The sequence below is a fragment of the Tachysurus vachellii genome, chromosome 1, assembly GCF_030014155.1.
Source record: "Tachysurus vachellii isolate PV-2020 chromosome 1, HZAU_Pvac_v1, whole genome shotgun sequence".
NCBI classification, from domain to species: Eukaryota; Metazoa; Chordata; class Actinopteri; order Siluriformes; family Bagridae; genus Tachysurus; species Tachysurus vachellii.
In genome coordinates this window covers 59,663-80,000 of record NC_083460.1, presented here as the reverse complement: position 1 = coordinate 80,000, position 20,338 = coordinate 59,663, and the positions used below count along the sequence as shown (strand labels likewise).

The 20,338-nt window shown below is 38.6% G+C and overlaps 3 protein-coding genes across 7 annotated transcripts in view; all 3 read right to left on the bottom strand.

Moving 5' to 3' along the window:
- The window catches only part of ngef (neuronal guanine nucleotide exchange factor), a 14,353-nt gene extending 8,832 nt beyond the window's left edge, over positions 1 to 5,521 (bottom strand). For 2 of the 4 annotated variants that reach the window (XM_060866710.1, XM_060866725.1), the window contains exons 1-2: positions 5,331 to 5,521; positions 3,253 to 3,522 (exon numbers count right to left, since the gene is read on the bottom strand). In XM_060866710.1, the coding sequence (XP_060722693.1) occupies positions 3,253 to 3,469 (217 nt within the window). In that variant the 5' untranslated portion in view covers positions 3,470 to 3,522; positions 5,331 to 5,521. Of the gene's footprint in view, positions 1 to 3,252; positions 3,523 to 3,948; positions 4,079 to 5,330 lie in introns of those variants that run through there. The other 2 variants (XM_060866719.1, XM_060866734.1) reach the window with 2 other exon arrangements.
- A 2,980-nt stretch (positions 5,522 to 8,501) lies between these two features.
- gpr55a (G protein-coupled receptor 55a) lies at positions 8,502 to 13,250 on the bottom strand. Of its 2 annotated transcripts, none has more exons than XM_060866747.1 (3): positions 13,124 to 13,250; positions 10,551 to 10,739; positions 8,502 to 9,798 (listed from the first exon to the last, which is right to left on the bottom strand). In XM_060866747.1, the coding sequence occupies exons 2-3, from the start codon at positions 10,586 to 10,588 to the stop codon at positions 8,886 to 8,888; spliced, it is 951 nt and encodes a 316-aa protein (XP_060722730.1). In that variant the 5' UTR covers positions 10,589 to 10,739; positions 13,124 to 13,250; the 3' UTR covers positions 8,502 to 8,885. The 2 variants fall into 2 exon arrangements, with proteins under 2 accessions (XP_060722730.1, XP_060722738.1); XM_060866755.1 differs by having other exon boundaries at positions 10,551 to 10,682.
- A 1,181-nt stretch (positions 13,251 to 14,431) lies between these two features.
- Positions 14,432 to 20,173, bottom strand: LOC132843402 (integral membrane protein 2C-like). The gene is made up of 6 exons (XM_060866701.1): positions 20,027 to 20,173; positions 18,314 to 18,436; positions 16,169 to 16,357; positions 15,867 to 15,992; positions 15,601 to 15,748; positions 14,432 to 15,245 (listed from the first exon to the last, which is right to left on the bottom strand). The coding sequence occupies exons 1-6, from the start codon at positions 20,117 to 20,119 to the stop codon at positions 15,154 to 15,156; spliced, it is 771 nt and encodes a 256-aa protein (XP_060722684.1). The 5' UTR covers positions 20,120 to 20,173; the 3' UTR covers positions 14,432 to 15,153.
- Between the last annotated feature and the right edge of the window lie 165 nt (positions 20,174 to 20,338).

Below are 20,338 nucleotides of genomic sequence, written 5' to 3'. Positions count from 1 at the left end.
TCCCCTTTAGACTGATGTATGTGTGTGTGTGTGTGTGTGTGTGTGTGTGTGTGTGTGTGTGTGTGTGTATTCTATAGACTTCAGACTTTAATCTCAAGTCAGCTAAAACATTCTAGTAAACAGATGGTACAACACACACACACACACACACACACACACACACACACACACACACACACACAGACACACACAAAACTGAATGTGTGTGATTGACTTGAACTGACGTGGTGTTTCTTCACCTTTGCCTTGGCTGGTATATAATTAAGACCCATAGTTGGACACCAGTCCTTACACACACTGTGCTCCATTTATGAGGAGGCTCCTTAGTAGACAGCATTTTAATAATCCTAAAGTTTGTATGAAAGCCACATAAAGACATGACTGATTTAGAAGAAGTTGTAGAGCACATAGAGTGTTTTACTCTGAGTTGTAATGTACTAACACTGATTTATACTGTGTGTTGTTGCGAGCGGCTGCTGAATCTGTTAGAGCATCGATGCTAAGCGATGAATGACTTCACCATGAAACACTGTGTGCTTTTTGTGTGTTGTTTCCATTACAGCTTTGTTTGCTGCACTAAATGCTTAAATTGATCCAGTGAAATGATTTATAAATAAAACGGACAAATTATTCTCCTGAAATTCTGTTCTGAATGTGATTAATGCAAAGACACCGTTGTGGTTATAAATATCCATTAAAATCTGAATATGATGTGATTACAGTAATCTGTGTGTTACAGTAATCTGAGTGTCAGAGTAATCTGTGTGTTACAGTAATCTGAGTGTTACAGTAATCTGTGTGTGACAGTAATCTGAGTGTTAGAGTAATCTGTGTGTGACAGTAATCTGAGTGTTAGAGTAATCTGTGTGTTACAGTAATCTGTGTGTGACAGTAATCTGAGTGTTACAGTAAACTGTGTGTGACAGTAATCTGAGTGTTAGAGTAATCTGTGTGTTACAGTAATCTGAGTGTTAGAGTAATCTGTGTGTTACAGTAATCTGAGTGTCAGAGTAATCTGTGTGTGACAGTAATCTGAGTGTTAGAGTAATCTGTGTGTTACAGTAATCTGAGTGTTACAGTAATCTGTGTGTTACAGTAATCTGTGTGTGACAGTAATCTGAGTGTTACAGTAATCTGAGTGTTACAGTAATCTGAGTGTTACAGTAATCTGTGTGTGACAGTAATCTGAGTGTTACAGTAAACTGTGTGTGACAGTAATCTGAGTGTTAGAGTAATCTGTGTGTTACAGTAATCTGAGTGTCAGAGTAATCTGTGTGTGACAGTAATCTGAGTGTTAGAGTAATCTGTGTGTTACAGTAATCTGAGTGTTACAGTAATCTGTGTGTGACAGTAATCTGAGTGTTACAGTAATCTGAGTGTTACAGTAATCTGAGTGTTACAGTAATCTGTGTGTGACAGTAATCTGAGTGTTACAGTAATCTGAGTGTTACAGTAATCTGTGTGTTACAGTAATCTGAGTGTTACAGTAATCTGTGTGTGACAGTAATCTGAGTGTTACAGTAAACTGTGTGTGACTGTAATCTGTGTGTGACAGTAATCTGAGTGTTACAGTAATCTGAGTGTTACAGTAAACTGTGTGTGACAGTAATCTGTGTGTGACAGTAATCTGAGTGTTACAGTAATCTGAGTGTTACAGTAAACTGTGTGTGACAGTAATCTGTGTGTTACAGTAATCTGAGTGTTACAGTAATCTGAGTGTTACAGTAAACTGTGTGTGACAGTAATCTGTGTGTTACAGTAATCTGAGTGTTACAGTAAACTGTGTGTGACAGTAATCTGTGTTACAGTAATCTGAGTGTTACAGTAATCTGAGTGTTACAGTAATCTCACTAATGAGAATAAATGTCCTTCTCACTTGTGTTTGCAGTGATACATAAAAACTGGGTGTGAAACATCTAACATTACTAATAACATACACATAAAATAATGTAAGAGATCACACACAAACACACAAACACACACAAACACAAACACACTCATACACTCACAAACACACTCATACACTCACAAACACAAACACACACACAAACACACTCATACACACACACACTCATACACTCACACACACTCATACAAACACACTCATACACTCACACACATACTTACAAACACACTCATACACTAACACACACACACAAACACACTCATACACTCACAAACACACTCATACACACACACACACACACAAACACACTCATACACTCACAAACACAAACACACTCATACACTCACAAACACACTCATACACTCACACACATACTTACAAACACACTCATACACTCACACACACACAAACACACTCATACACTCACAAACACACTCATACACTCACACACACTTACAAACACACTCATACACTCACACACACACAAACACACTCATACACTCACACACACACAAACACACTCATACACTCACACACACACAAACACACTCATACACTCACACACACTCACACAAACACACTCATACACTCACACACATACTTACAAACACACTCATACACTCACAAACACAATCATACACTCACACACTCACACAAACACACTCATACACTCACGCACACACTTACAAACACATACACAAACACACACAAACACTCACACACACTCATACACTCACAAACACACTTACAAACACATACACAAACATAAACACACAAACACACTCATACACTCACAAACACACACAAACACTCACAAACACACTTACAAACACACACACTCACACACACGCTCACACACACACTCACACACACACACTCACACACACACACACTCACACACATACACAAACACACACACACACTCTCACACACACACACACACACACTCACACACACTCTCACACACACGCACTCACACACACACACACACACACACACACACACTCACACTCACTCACACTCTCACACACACACACATGCACACACACACACAAACACTCACACACACACACTCACACACACACACACACACACACACACACACGCACACACAGGAACTTGTTTATCCAGTTTGGACTGTTTGTATTTTTTATAGAGGGAAAACAGTATGACGTGATTGAGTGTGTGTGTGTGTGTGTGTGTGTGTATGTATGTGTTTGTGTGTGACAGTGTGAACATAATAAGTGTGTTATTAAGTGTTATTAATGACTGTCAGTAGTCATTTAATATAATAATAATAATAATAATAATAATAATAATAATAATAATAAAAGAAACTTCCTCACTGTCTTGTTCATTTGCTTGTCCTTGCGAGTGTCTTTTCTTCCTCATGGAACGGTAAAAACGAGAGTTGCGTCTAATTGGCACTCGCGTGTTCAACTGCTCTTCGTCATCATCTTCATCATCACAGTGATGGGGAAGTGGGGCTGCAGGGGGGGCTTTAGGACTGAGGACATGTCCCTTCTGACCCCACTTGCCCCGGAAAAGGGCTGCAATTGCCATGAGACTGCCCTCTAACCGTGAGGGGCATCAGATCTGAACGGCAGAAACTCCATCTGTTACACACCAATGTCTGAGTTTAATTTAATACAAACACACACATACACACACACACACTATGCACCAAGTATATTTATGCTATACACACTATACACATTACATATATACAGAATATACATAAACGATAGATCCAACATGGAACAAAGTCCAAGTAAATTAAAATGTTTTAGGAAAAAAGACAGGAGCATTAAAGGAGCTGCAGGAACATCTGGAAAGTTCTACTGACTCCCTGCATGTGACTACACTCTCTGGGTGATGGAGTAGGAGCCTAGACTGAAACACTGACACAATTAAAACGAATTCTGCCAAAATCATTGCAAACCATGTGGCAAAATGTCTAATGGTCTGATGTGTAGAACTTTCTGGTCAAAAAGATGTTAAAGTTTGGTGTAAAAACAACAATGCTCTTTTGATCAACACACCTATGGTGAAGCATGTTGATGGCAGCATCATGATACAGGGCTGTTTCTCTTCAGCTGGGACTGGGGCTCTAGTCAAGATTGATGGAATCATCTATAGCTCCAAATGATTTTGGCACAAAATATTCATCATCTAAAATAAAATATTCACCTTATATTCACAAATCCAAGTCAATGACTTCAGAAGAAAAAGTTGAACATTTTGGAATGACAAGATTGTGTACAGTCTTATTAGAATATAATCAGTAAAATAACGATGTCCTAAGGTGGCAGAATCAAAAACACTGCATGCTGTAGTACAAGCTAAAGATGCTGTAATAAACTCTTAGTTATGGGACTGAACACTTGTGTTCTAAAATAACAAATATATCAACTGTGCACAAAATATGAACATTTTCCTGCTTGCAGAAAATGTACTTTAACCACTACAGGATCAGAGCATATGTAATACTCTCTCTCTCTCTCTCTCTCTCTCTCTCTCTCTCTCTCTCTCTCTCTCTCTCTCTCTCTCTCTCTCTCTCTCTCTCTCTCACTCTCTCTCTCTCTCTCACTCTCTTGTGCTTCCTTTTGAGCTACAAATGTTATTCCTGCTGACAGATAAGTGAGAGTGAAATGAGCTTTTAGTGCTCACTTATTATTACTATGATATATTACTAAACATTTTTAATGCCACAGTAGTGAGGCAAATGAACCTGTTTGTTAGGCTTTAATTTGATCAGTTGTTACGTGTTCATAAGCCATGTTGGGAATGTGCCTGGTGTTACAGATGATTTTATAATTTATAACATAAACACAGGCACAAAGAAAATCAGCCTTTCTGAAAACTTTGTAAATTCAGTCACATTCAGTCTGGTTTATGTAAACATTTACACACACTTTAGTAAAAGGTGGATAAATGAGGCCCAGTATACATACAGTATGTTATACACACTACACACACACTACAAACACACTACACACACACTACACACACACTACACACACACTACAAACACACTACACACACTACACACACACTACAAACACACTACACACACACTACACACACACTACACACACACTACAAACACACTACACACACTACACACACACTACAAACACACTACACACACACTACACACACACACTACACACACTACAAACACACTACACACACTACAAACACACTACACACACACTACACACACTACACACACTACACACACACACACACTACACACACACTGTATTTATACATATACACAACCTATATACAAGATACATTATACACAAACTTTAACACACATTATAGCGCACACACACAAACACACACACAAACACACACACAAACACACAAACACACACTGTCTCTCTGTCTGTCTCTTACTCTGTATGCTGTTATTTACCTGTTGTGTGTGTGTAAGTGTGTTAAACAGCCAGTTACACAGTCTTCACCTGTCCTTTTCTCGGTCTGTATTTATATGTCGGTGTCCGGATCTGTCTGCTCTCCTGCCCGAGTCATTAGTCAGTAAATCTGTTCTTCCTGTCTAACTCTGTCAGTCTCACCTCCTCCCCCTCCCTTTCCACTGTTTTACTGTCTCTCATTGCTCTCAGGCAAACCCTTTAAAATTCCAGGCCTCTCCCAATATATATATGTGTGTGTGTGTGTGTGTGTGTGTGTCTCCTGATACACAAAGAAAGAACAGGTGTGTCAGATTCTTTCACTTCTTTTCTCTATTCTTTCTTAAAAACTGACGTCTCATGCCGCAGGCTGTTTATATGAAAAGTGCGTGTGTGTGTGTGTGTGTGTGTGCGCACGCATGAGTGTTTGTTGTATAACTGCTCAGTGTGTATGTTATATGCTGCACTCCTCCTCACTCCCTGGTCACCTATTGAAACTTTTTCATTGCATGAGCATAAATCACGTCTCCTAACACCCTAATCAATTAATCAATCAATCAATCAATCAATCAACAAGAATAAGAATAAGAACAGTAATAAAAATGCATATTATTATTATTATCTTTTTTTATTATTTTTATTATTATTATTACTAGAGAGTGAGAAGATGCCTGAGGAATGGAGAAGTGTTCTGGTGCTGATCTTTAAGAACAAGGGTGATGTGCAGAGTTGTAGCAGCTACAGAGGTATAAAGTTAATGAGCCACACAATGAAGCTATGGGACAGAGTAGTGGAAGCTGGGATCAGAAAGGAAGTGGATATTTGGGAGCAGCAGAATGGCTTCATGACCAGAAAGAGCACGATGTTAATGGAGAAGTACAGCGATGGTCAGAAGCAGCTGTGCTGCGTCTTTGTGGATGTAGAGAACACATACAGTATGACAGGGTGATGAGAGAGGAGCTATGGTACTGTATGAGGATGTCAGGAGTGACAGAGAAGTACATCAGAGTAGTTCAGGATGTGTATGAGAGGAGAATGACAGCAGTGAGATGTGCTGTAGGTCAGACAGAGGAGTTGGAGGTGGGGATACATCAAGGGTCGGCTTTGAGTCCCTTCTTGTTTTCTGTGGTGATGGACAGATTGACAGATGAAGTCAGACAGGAATCTCTGTGGACAATAATGTTAGTGGATGACATTGTGATCTGTAGTGAGAGTAAAGGAAGGTGGAGGAACACCTGGAAAGGAGGAGGTCTGTTCTGGAAAGAAGAGGAATGAAAGTCAGTTGTAGTAAGACAGAATAAATGTGTATGAAGGAGAAGGAGGGAAGTAGAACAGGGACTGAGGTCAAGCAGGTGCAGGAGTTTAAGGGTTTGGGGTCAAACAAGCAGTGTGACGGGGAGTGTGTGAAAGAGGTGAGTGCAGGTTTGAGTGGGTGGAGAAAAGTGTCAGGGGTGTTGTGTGTGTGTGTGTATGTGTGTGTGTGTTTGTTTGTGTGTGTGTTTGTGTGTGTTTGTTTGTGTGTGTCTGATGATTTACTGTAGTGACCCCTAACCCCTAGAATATTATTATTATTATTATTATTATTATTATTATTATTATTATTATTATTATTATTATTATGTGCAAGAAGACACAGCAAATGAGCACAGAAATCAGCTATGTTTACTGTAACAAGCTGCTGCTGTAGATCAAGACAACTGAGGACAGGTTGTATATGTTCTAAAGAGCATTAATATAAATGATCAAATTAAAGCAGACAAATATCTGAAACATTAATTTTGGTTGCAGAGGCAGGTTAAAGAGAATGAGAACTCCTGATTATGTTGTATGATTTATGATTCCTGCTGCTCTGACAGTACAGTGTGAGTGCAGCCATGTTCATGTTCTGTGATGTCACGTGACCATCAATTCTATCCTTCAGAATATGGTGGGGAGTTTGGATAGAATTAAAGCTACACAAACCAGTTCACTGTTGAACTGCAGTACTGTAATCACTGACAGTTTAAAGGTGAAACACTGCCACCTGCTGGGCAGAGCTACGTGGACATTTATATTACTTTTTATATAAACACCTTTTTATTTTAATGTTCATGCTCAGTAAGTGCTTCATGCTGCTCAGGGTGGCAGTGATCCTTGAGTCTGTCCTGAGACTCTGTGCATGAGGTGGAAATACACCCTGGATGGGATGTTACTCCAAAGGAGAACTGAGTTTTATGTACATTTATTTGACATAACAGTGACAGAGGATGTGACCTCAGTGACATCGTGGCATCATCATTTAGAGCTATAATAAGGAATTGTCACTCCACATTCTGACTAACTGCAGACTGCATGAACACAAACATGCTAAGAGCATGAACACATGCACAACATAATCACTGTCAGCTGTCAGGGCTTCAGAATTTACAGCAGCTCATGGTATTTATAATATTTATCATTTATATCTTAGTATTTTGTAGTTTACTCACATTTCTTTAGATTCTTTACAGAGTATTTAAAACTTTATCAGTGATTTTTTTTTATTTCAGTTAATTCAAAAGCAGGTTTTGAACTTTACTAACTTTTACTAGTGTAGTCTACAAACCTGTTATTATTGTTGTTGTTGTTGTTGTTGTAATTACTATAACACTATAGTAGTGCAGTAGGTTGTCATTTGCACCTCAGTGTTTTTCAGTTGATTTTAAAAAACATTTAATCTTCTACAAATCATTTAAATCATCCTCATGCAACACACAACACACACACACATTTTAAAGCCTATATGTTTAAAGAGATTTGGATTTCAAAGCTGTACTCAGAGCCAGAAATAAAACTGTTTACATTTATTCAGACAGGAAGTGGTTCATCATCCCAATGTCAGAAAGTGCAAAAGAGCTGCAGCTGCACTGCTGTGTGACAGAAACGTGTGTGTGTGTGTGTGTGTGTGTGTCTGTTTGTCTGATATTTCTAGCTAGAAACAGCTTCTTGTACACACACCAACTCATGAGTGCAAAAGTGTGGGTGAAAACCAGAGAACACGAAGGAAACAACACGCACAACATGGACAACATGCAGAACTCCACACAGATTATAGCCCATAGATCACTGCAGAAAAAAAGAAATTACAATTTACAAAAACTAAATTGTGGCTTAAACTCACTGATCACTGAGCTAAAAAAAAAAAGGACAACAAACTATTTGTTTTAGAAAGTTTATTTGACTCCGCAGCTCTTCTCTTGGTAAACCTTAATACCTCTTACTTTTTCTAGGTTCTTATACAACAATGTACATTTTCAGTTATTGTTGTGTCTTAATTTTAGATTCTGAATCTAAAACACATTATTAGATAAACCACCTGTTTGTTTGTGTGAAAAAGAGTAATAGATTTACAGGTTTCTCATTTATTAATGCCAGTTAGTGTATGTGGCCAGACCCACTTTTAAAAATCACACCAACTACCACACTGAATCCCCCTGGAGTAAATTGTACCGGTAAAATTAAACCATGTGGTCATATGTAACAACATTTTTGCAGATTAATATCTATTTGTTTCTCCTGCACGTCTCTGCAGTCTTAGTGTGTCAATGTGTTTCCTTTGTGACTGTGTTAATTCTGGTTTCTTGCTCTGCGGTCTGTAGGTTTTCTTTCAGTATGAAATAATAACAGACTGCATCTGCGAGGCAGTTCAAGCTGCTCACACACAGACTGACGTGGACAAATTTACGCAGTCCACTGATAAATATTTGTTTGGTTTCTGTACTGCTGCTCTTCTGTTTAATGTAGAAATAAAGAAGCACAGAAATGTGATAGGGAATGAAACACAAAAGGAACACCACCAGGTTGCTGAGCACAATCTTTACACTCTTGTTGTTTCGTAGTTTAGCATCATTAGGGTTCCGTTTGCGTAAATCATGCAGGGTTTTAACAACATTCACCGAGCACAGGACCATGACAATGGTGCTGCCCCAAAACACACACTCCACACACACTATAATCCACACTTTATCCCATGTTTGTTTGGAAAAGTTCTGAAAACAGAAGGACTCATTACTGCTGCCCCCATGAAGATCATAAACTGGGTAGCTAAATCCAAACACTAACATCCACACCATCGCGCAGATGAACACAGCCTTCCTTTTAGATCGCAGGCGCCGGAAGGGAAAGTGTAGCGCGACATAACGATCTACAGAGATACACACACTCAGCAGGATGCTGCCGTACATGTTGACGTAGACAAAACTCTCAAACAGTGAACAGGAAAATCTTCCAAGTTTCCACGGCTCGTGGTAAGCCATGATTTTAAAAGGGAGCGCAAGAAGGAGCAGACAGTCGTTAATGACGAGGTTCAGCAGGTAAATGGTGGATTCACTCCAGTGACGAAGGCGGAAGAAAAGCTGCCACAGGGCAGCCATGTTTAAAGGAAAACCGGCAGCGAGGATTGGAATGTAGAACCCAAACTGAACACAATGAACCCAGTCCCTGCAGACATCCATGCTGAAACAGAAGCAAGAGAAACACACTTCAGTTAAAAACACTGAAACTGCAATACACTCTAAAACACAGTGAAGGAAACACACTCTTCAGTCAAGCACAACACGAGGAACACACTGACACTCTCAGACAAGGGGAAGTCGTGGCCTAACGGTTAGAGAGTCTGACTCCTAACCTAAGGTTGTGGGTTCGAGTCTCGGGCGGTCACGACTGAGGTGCCCTTGAGCAAGGCACCGAACCCCCTGCTCTTGGGCACCGCAGCATAAATGGCTGCCCACTGCTCCGGGTGTGTGTGTGTGTGTGTTCACAGTGTGTGTGTTCACAGTGTGTGTGTGTTCACAGTGTGTGTGTGTTCACAGTGTGTGTGTGTTCACAGTGTGTGTGTGTTCACTGCTGTGTGTGTTCACTGCTGTGTGTGTGTGTGTGCACTGTGGATGGGTTAAATGCAGAGAACGAATTCTGAGTATGGGTCACTGTACTTAGCCGTATGTCACGTTATACTTCAAGCTCTACTTAGACCTGAATGCATAAGCCAGAGTCCTAGGAACCAAAAGATATGAACATCCAAAACTTCCAGTGTGAGAACGGCCAAAAGCACAAAGTCAAGTCAATGACTTCAGAGCATACGTAATATACTCTCTCTCTCTGTCTCTCTGTCTCTCTCTCTCTCTCCCTCCCTCTCTCTCTCCATCTCTCTCCCTCTCCCTCTCTCTCTCTCTCTCTCTCTCTCTCTGTGTCTAGCTGTATGCTTTTACCTGATATCTGATGTGATGTTGGTGTTTGATCCTGCCATAAAGGAATCCTTTGTCTCACTCTCTGCTCATGTAGATGGTTCTTCTTGGACACAGAACATTTCATCTGTTCTTCAGTGTTTCATCTCAACTCTGCTGTAATAATAAAGACAGTTCTGTGTGTATCCCAGAAGTCTTATTCTGCTGAACAGCCTGTAAACATAATCAGTACTGTTTTTTAGTAACTCTTTACACCTGAATACTGTATATAAATAAGAATTTATAACTATCTGTTGTCACCAAGAAGAAACGTTTATATTTTTATATAAGTAAAATTGAATTGAATTCTAGTTCTTCTTTGAATTAGTAAAACACACTTCCAAACCTGATCCTGTAGATCCAGGTACAGTCGATCACACTTCTTTACAGTTGAAACCAGATATTTACATACACTTCAGAAAAAAACCCAAAAACCTTTATTTCTTTACTGTCATACATTAAATCAGAGTAAACTTTTTCTGTTTTAAATCAATAAATATTAACATATTTTTTGCATTTGTTAAATGTCGGAATCAAGCGAGGGAGAATTTTTATGTATTTTTATTATCACTTTCATCAAAGTCAGAAGTATACATACACTTCCTTAGTATTTGGTGGAATTGCCCCGAAACTGTTTCACTTGGGCCAAAAGTTTTGGGTATCTTTCCACAAGCTTTCTACAATAGTTTGCTGGAATTTTGGCCCACTCCTGTTGACAGAACTGGTGTAACTGGGTCAGGTTTGTAGGCCTTCTTGCTCGCACTCGCCTTTTCAGTGCCGCCCACAAATTTTCTATGGGATTGAGATCAGGGCTTTGTGAAGGCCAGTCCAATACCTTGACTTTGTTGTCCTTAAGCCACTTTATAACTAATTTGGAGGTATGCTTGGGGTCAGTGTCCATTTGGAAGACCCATTTGCACCCAAGCTTTAACTTCCTGGCTGATGTCTTCAGCTGTTGCTTTAATATATCCACATAATTTTCTTTTCTCATGATGCCATCTATTTTGTAAAGTGCACCAGTCCCTTCTGCAGCAAAGCAGCCCCACAACATTATACTACCACCCCCAGACTTCACAGTTGGGATGGTGTTCTGAGGCTTCAAAGCTTCGCCCTTTTTCCTCCAAATATACCGTTTATCATTATGGCCGAACAGTTCAATTTTTGTTTCGTCAGACCACAGGACACGTCTCCAGAAATTAAGATTTTTTCCCACATGTGCAGTTGCAAACTGTAGTCTGGCTTTTTGGTGGTTTTGAAGTAATGGCTTTCTCCTCCCAGAGTAACCTTTCAGCTCATGGTGGTACAGTATTCGTTTTACTGTGGATAATGACACTGTCTTAGCAGTTTCAGCCAGCATCTTCACAAGGTCTTTTGCTGTTGTCCTGGGGTTGATTCACACATTTCGCACCAAAATACGTTCCTCTCTGGGACTCAGAATTTGTCTCCTTCCTGAGCGGTATGATGGTTGTACATTCCCATGTTTTTTATACTTGCGTATTATTGTCTGAACGGATGAACGTGGGACCTTCAGGCATCTGGAAATTGCACCTAAGGATGAGCCACACTTGTGGAGGTCAACAATTCTTTTTCTGATGTCTTGGTGGATTTCTCTTGATTTTCCCATGATGTCAAAGAAAGAGGCTCTGTGTTTGAGGTGTGCCTTTATATGCATCCACAGGTGTGCCACCAATTAACTCAAATGGAATCAATTAACCTATCAGAAGCTTCTTAAGCTCAGAATGGAATCATCTGGAGGTTTTTTTGTTTAAAGGCACGATAAACTTAGTGTATGTATACTTCTGACTTTGATGAAAGTGATAATAAAAAAACATAAAAATTCTCCCTCGCTCGATTCCGACATTTAACAAATGCAAAAAATATGTAAATATTTATTGATTTAAAACAGAAAAAGTTTACTCTGATTTAATGTATGACAGTAAAGAAATAAAAGTTTTTGGGTTTTTTTCTGAAGTGTATGTAAATATCTGGTTTCAACTGTATCTACTCAATTCCATTTTATTTGTATAGTGCTTTAACAACACACATTGTCACAAAGCAGTTTTACGGGAATATAAAAAAATCAGATGTTTAAAATAAGAATTTATGTTAAATTTACTAATGTCAGCTTAATTCTAATTATTTCTGATTATCATCTAAAAACATGATTTTTAAATCTTTATAACACTCAGTGTAGATATGATGCAGGTCTGCATTTATAAGAATTTTATGTAAAATCACAAGCACATGTCGAGTCTGTGGCTCTGAGTCTGTTAGACTCGATTGTTTAGTTTTTTTATATTTGCATTTTATGTTCAATTTAATTAAATAATGACTGTAATAAGATGATAATGATGATGATGATGATGATGAGTATTATTATTATTATTATGTTATTAATTGATATTACTGATTGTTTTCTGTTACAATCTTTAGCGCTTCTCACTGTTGACTCACGTGAGCAGCATAATGGACTTTTGTATTGATATGAACCTCATTATATTTTACTATCTGTATAAAATGATCATTTGAATATGTGAATATATGTATGAGCCGCTTACCTGAAAATGTTTCCCTCCAAAATACAAAACTGCCATCAAAGACATACAACTTCTGAGTCTTTACTTCCTCATTGATTCTTTGTGTCAGAGAATTGTGAATTGTGAGACGGAAAGAGAAGTAAGAGAGAGAGAGAATGATTGAACTATGGTTTCCGTTTCCTCTTCATTACAGTGACCTTATTTTAGTGTAAAACAAACACAGGTGTACACACACGCACACACACACACACACACACACACACACACACACACACAAACAAATCCAGCTGTTGAATTCCTTTATTATAAACTGATAATGTATCATATTTTCTCATTTTTTTGCAGCTGATTTGTGGGAGAATTATCAGAATATAAATAAACAAACAAACAAACAAACAAACAAACAAACAAACAAACAAATAAATAAATCACATAAAAATAAAATACAAAAGAAGAAAATAGATTAAAACCAGTCATGTTGAACACATGCTGTCAAGTATTTGACTTTAAGAGAAAAATGCCATACTTAATGATTACATACCTTTGACTCAAAAGAGATCAAAGAGCATTTCTCCACAAGACAGGAAATAAGAAGAAGAGGAATAAAATTAACTGTGATAGAAATGTAAAAAAAATCCGTAATAAACGGAAGCGACAGCGTAAAATATTAACCAAACAGAGAAAATCAAATTAGTATAATTTAAACGCAAAACTCAGGGCAAACAATTCAAAGCATTTCACTGCATGTCGTAGTCTGTATGTATGTGACAAATCATTTGATTGATTTGAAACCTTGGGAAGCTGCTGTTTATCCTTCAACACCATATTCCCTCTCAGGCTGTTCAGTGGGTTCAGAGAGTTGGGCTTGTTCTCCTCACTCTGCCACTGGGTTCCACTATACCTTCTGACCCTTTGGACCAGTATAAAGATGTGTTTTTAAGAAAGACTACAAAGCTCTTCTGTAAATCACTCTGGAAAATCACTTTCTGATAAAAGCCATGAATGTAACTGTGAAGGCTCGGTCTAGAGTAGTCTGTCCCCGACCACAGGTCCTGCAGGATTCCAGGTGTTCTCATCCTGTACCAGAGCAATACTGGTGATCTTCACCTTTATTTCATCCACAAACCAACCTGTTTCATCACAACTGTAACTGTAAAACATCTGCTGAACTGATACAGTATAAAGTTATTTATTTTATTTAATATTCTGTTAATCTCTTTGCTCTCTATTGCTCAGTGAAATATTTCCATTTGTGTCTTAACATTTATTAATGAACTGAAACAAGCTACAAAAGTATTCATTATTAGAAAAAAGACTAATATCACAATCTTAATGTAGTAATCTGTAGTTTCTTTATTTGCTCAGATGTTTAGCTACAATACTCAGATTGGAAGAAGGCTCGGTTTGATTCATGCAGTCTAAAGATTAAATAAATATTTCAACAATAAAAATAAAACTAAACAAAACTGCTGATACAGAGATGAACACAGATACAGAGTATTTAGTGCTACATGGAGCACAGACATACATTTTGAATATAAACTGGTCCTGTGCTAATGAGCAATTCTATACTGTAACATTGACCAAATGGTAAGCTATGATTGCTACATGTACATGTGGGAGTCAGAGGGGTTTTAGATTGATGGATAATTTTAGCCAGCGGTTGCTATTTTAAAATGTGTCTCAATGTGCAGGTGAACGTGTTCTTATGGTAATAGTAGACTTTATATTTCACCAGAAATAACTTCTTTTGTCACAAGATGGAAAGTTAATATCAGCATACACACACACACACATACACACACACACACACGCACGCACACACACAGACACACACACAGACACACACACACAGACACAGACACACACACACACACACACAGACACACACACACAAACACACACACAGACAGACACACACAGACACACACACAAACACACACACAGAGTGCTACTGGGTGATTAATGGAAGCACTTTTATCAGGAAATCAGTTAAAGCATGAAATAAATACACTAGTCATGAAGAGAGGAAATGAGAGAGATGTTAATATTTAAGGTGCATCACAAATCAGGGTGTCCATTACAAACATGTTCTCAAAGTGTCGAATGGAGTGACAGATCTGCTCCTCACGCTTAGTGATACCTGCAGCAGACAAAAAATCTTTTTATATAAATAGTACTCTATTATGCTGATAAAAAATGTGACATTAAAATGAAGTTTCACAGGTCAGATATAGAAGAATACGATGTTAAAACATGACACACACTCACTCTAATTACTCTAATTACTCTTTTTTCTTTTCTTTTCCTCACCTTTTGTTTTTTTGGTTAAAAGGCATTAAATATTTTTTTTTTCCAAACTGTATCACTTAGTACATTTTTTTCTTCTTTAATTTATTCATTATTTTCAGTTAAAAATAATTATAAATAATAATAATAAATAGTTATACTTCTTTATAGAATCTTATAATTAAGACACTTGAGGTTTGTTAACTTACGGCGGCGTGTGAGCCGGCGGCTGATCTGATACGTTGGTTTTCCCTCACACAGTTTGTGGATGAACACGCCAAGATCACGTGTGTTCATCACCTTCTCAGACACCACCATCTCCTCCTGAACCAGGTATGTCTGTGGAAAAGATGCCTCCTGATGAAGGAGGACATAATGCAATCAGTGGAGAGGTTTACACACCAACACAATCACAAACACACACAATTCTCACAAACACAAATCATCTCACAAACATAAACACACACATACGTACATTGCCAGTCCTCAGTTTAACACTGATTAGGAGTTTCCACAGGTTCCTTGGTGGAAGAACAACACTGCTGTTCAGCACACTGATGTAACACTTATCCAGAGTGATGTCATGATACGCAGTCAAACCCTACACACACACACACACACACACACACACACATAGAGTGTGGCTCTACAGTACTGCTAACTCTAATGCACTCATCTGTATACATATACATATATATATATATATATATATATATATATATATATATATATATATATGTGTGTGTGTGTGTGTGTGTGTTTGTGTGTCTGTGAAACCTTGGTGAAGTCATGTATAATGGTGGCAGGACGTGTGCGTGCGTTTGTTTTGTCAGCATTGATGCTGATCCTCTCGTAGTTGCTCTGCAGGTTGATGTTGACATTCTCCTGCAGTTCCTCCCGATTGTGCTGAGGTGCCTTCAGAGTATCTTCATAATACACATTGCACCGGAACTGAGACTCATCTGCCTGCAGAGACACACACACACACACACACTCATAGGATCTATTTAAGCAAAATAATATCACACTTAAAATACATTTTTGTTCTTTTAAAATATATAAATTTGCTTGAAAATCACATTTAAATAACTCATATCAAACCTTTTACCAGACAACACAACACTGTAGTAACACTTACTACATTTACACTTTATGTCAGTAAGTAAATGCCGTTAATTAATTATTACTGACTACTCAGACGTGTCATGGATGGCTTGGACAATTCTGTGCTAGAACACCAGAGGGCGTATTGACACGGTTTGTTTATGTGCACTGTGTGTTTGCCCTGATCAATCCTAATCTCTTTCCTTCTTCTGTATACCTGTTCCTCATGTAATCTCCTTCCCTATTTATTCCTGCTGTCCTGGGTCCTTGTCTCTCGTTACCTGGTTTTGTTCTCTGTTTTATGTTTTTGCTTTTCGTTTTCCCGGTATCCTGTTTTCTATTTAAGTTTAGAGTTAGGTTTAGGGTTAGGTTTAGGATTAGGTTTAGGGTTAGGTTTAGGGTTAACATTAACCCTAGCGCTGCCTAGTTTTTTCCCTATGGTTTTCCTGTGTCTGTTGGTATGATTATTTTCTTAAATAACTGACTTTCTGCCTTCTATCCCTTCATTTGTGTCTGGATTTTGATAAAAGGTACAATTACAATGTCCCCAGGAAACTGTAAGATAAAATGTGAATACAAAATATGAAGCTGAAAATCTCAGATGATTATATGTGTAAACTGAAGAATGCAAGAATTCATTGACTAAAGATTTGAACCATAAAGAAGCAGTAAAGGTTTAGAAACATCACCAAATGGTTTAGAAACAGTAAGTTAGGTTTTTTGAGTTTTGAGACCAAATATTGTAATATTATGATTTAAGTTCAAATGACTTTGTTGGTTTTGTTCCTAATTGTCAGTGCAATTAATCTGGATACACAAGACCAGTTGGTATAGAATTACATTATGTTCTTTTTTATATTAATATTGCTGAATGTTTACAATGTTTTCTTTCCTGATTTATCAAATTGCACCTCTTTCTTGTTTTGTGGTTTTATAGATGAATAAACAGTGGAATATTGCTGAAAACTAAAATTTACCAAACTAAAATTCTTATGTTGCTTTTATTAATCAAATTCTATTGTATTTGGGATAGAATCAGAATATAAAAATTAGGTCATTACAATTATATTGTCATGCACGTGAAACAGGTTAGATCCAAATGCTGGTTTATTAGGCGGTATCCAAAACAGGTAAGGGTCAAAACATCAGGCAAACAACAACATCAAAGGAAATCCAAAAGCAGCAGTCAATAATCCAGGCGTAGGTCAGAGCAGGTAGCAAACATTCATAAACACGAAAAACAGGCAGGGTCAAAACGAGGCAATAGACAGAACCGAATATACGCTCAAAATGCAGACAGGCTAACAATACTTCACGTCATCAGAGAGTTCTGAGTGAGCTTAAATAGACCAGGTGATTGCAAACAGGAAACAGGTGTGCTGAGTTGGTGGTGCAATGGATTGTGGGAATTAGAGTCCTGATGATAAAGTGCAGCAAATCCTCTGCAGGCCAGCAGAGGGAGCCATCATGGCTCTCAAAACATATATCCTGTAATTACTTTTTATAATCATCAGAACACACATATTTACACTATGAGTTCAGTACAAAATGACCCATTCCCTGGCATCATAAAGAGGGACCAATATGGGTCGTATGTATGTTTCGCATCTGGGCTCCATATTAGAGCCCCAGTCAGATCAGGCAGAGCTCACATGGAACCCAAGAACATTTAGGATCCATACTTAAAGCCCACATTAGCCCCAGCATGGACTGATGGCCGTATTTATAATGTCAATCAAAGAGGACACATTTATTAAATCATGAGGAATAGCATGTGTGTGTGTGTGTGTGTGTGTGTGGGTGCGTGTATGTGTGTACCTGAGGGATGATATAATAGCGGTAGATGTAGATTGAGGCATACACCAGGCTGCAGGTACTGATGATGAGAGCAATGAGCAAACAACAGAGTCCACTTAAAGACGATCGCCGGAGCATGCCCACCTAGAGAGAGAGAGAGAGAGAGAGAGAGAGAGAGAGAGAGAGAGAGAGAGAGTTTCACCTACACCTATCAATTTTCAAAAAGGTTTATTCTATAAAATTCTTGAAAGTGGTGTAGAAGGTAAAACCTATGACATCATAAAATCCATGTACATGAACAACAAGTGCAGAATTAAAATCACAACAAAAAATCAATTCTTCCCTCAGGAGCGTGGAGTGAGACCAGGCTGCTGCCCAACACTGTTTAATATATAAATAAATGACTTGGCCTCCACAATAAAGCGCTCAGCAGCAGCAGGTCTCACTCTGCATGACACAGAGGTCAGATTCCTGCTGTATGCAGATGACCTGGTCCTGCTGTCCCCCAGTGCTCAGGGTCTACAGCAGAACCTGGATCTGCTGCAGCAGCACTGACAGACCTGGGCCCTGACAGTCAACCTCAAAAAGACCAAAACTATCACCGTTCAAAAAAGGTCTAGAAGTCAGAGAAACACACCACACTTCACCACAGGAACACACAAAATACAACACCGTAATGAGGACAATTGCTGAGGACTGAAAATTAGTTCCAAAGGAAATTTCAGTCCAGCAGTGAATGAGCTGACAGAGAAACACACAGGAGATTCTACACAATCAAAAAACAAATCCCAATTCTAATCTGGCTCAAACTTTACAAATCAATAATGAACCTATTCTGTTGTATGGTATTGAGGTCTGGGGGCTGCTCACAAACCAGACTTTTACACAATGGGACAAACACCAAGCCGAAATTATACACCTTCACCTATATTGGCTTCACCTTAAGCACAGTGGCTTTCACTACAAAGCCCTGCAGTGCCAAGAGCTGAGCAGAGAGAAGAGTCTCATCACCCGCTGGTCCTGAACCTCAGCTCACTAACACACACTAACACTGATCTACATCAGGAGCAGCTGAACACAAGAACAATACAAACTCAACGAATTATAACACTACAAAAACAACACTACATCACCCATTGGTAAACACAAACACACACACAAAGTAAAATGCAGTGCTGTCTGGCCCTAAACTGACAGTACATTGTAGCTGAACACACGGTGACTGGGTTAGGGTTAGAACCACAGAACCACACTGACAAAGTACAGACTCAGTGCACACACACTGGCCATAGAGACGGGACGCTATAAGACATCATGGATTCCTACAGAGCAGAGAGTGTTCACATACACACACACACACACACACACACACACACAAGCAAGGTAGATTTTTCTCAGAGCTGAGATAAAAGTATAAAGGTACCAACAGGATATAGACACGTCACTGCGGAACCCAGGAGCATGACGTCATCGTTCCATGGGCAAAATATGTGCTCGTGTATGTTTATAAATACATGTTTACAGATTTACAGAAATAAACATTTCTATATTATTAATTATTAATCTATTCCTTATAATAATCTTTAATACAATGTGAGATCAGAGCGTTAGTGATGTTCTGCTCTTCCCTAGACGCGACCGTTTATTATACACAAAGAGAAATTGATCAGACGAATAATATTGATAATAATAAATATGATGAAGGTTATGATGATGATGATGATGATATCTCACGTGCTGCGGCGGGATGTAGATGTGCTCCGGTGCCTCGCGCTCCTCTTTCTCGGCTTTAACGCCGTTTATTGCCGCACAGCTGATCTTCACCATGATGGAGTTGCAGCTTCACCTGCACCGTTACAGCGTGAGACCCCGCACACACACACACACACACACACACCGGAAGTGCCGCTGTTCTCTTCCCTTTTCAGATTTGATACAAAGAAAATATCATGCAGTTAAAAACGTATTTCGATGTACAGCAATTTCACGACTTTATCTTTACATTTTGTCGATTTCTAATATTAATTTTAGATTAGTTATTAGTCC

Coding starts and splice junctions, on each gene's coding strand:
- gpr55a (XM_060866747.1), bottom strand. CDS start 10,588: ATGGCAGGATCAAACACCAACATCACATCAGATATCAG. Junction 9,799..10,550: donor AACATCACATCAGATATCAG/GTAAAAGCATAC, acceptor CTTCTGTTTCAG/CATGGATGTCTGCAGGGACT.
- LOC132843402 (XM_060866701.1), bottom strand. CDS start 20,119: ATGGTGAAGATCAGCTGTGCGGCAATAAACGGCGTTAAAGCCGAGAAA. Junction 15,749..15,866: donor TTAAACTGAGGACTGGCAAT/GTACGTATGTGT, acceptor CTCCTTCATCAG/GAGGCATCTTTTCCACAGAC. Junction 15,246..15,600: donor CCGCCGGCTCACACGCCGCC/GTAAGTTAACAA, acceptor TGTCTGCTGCAG/GTATCACTAAGCGTGAGGAG.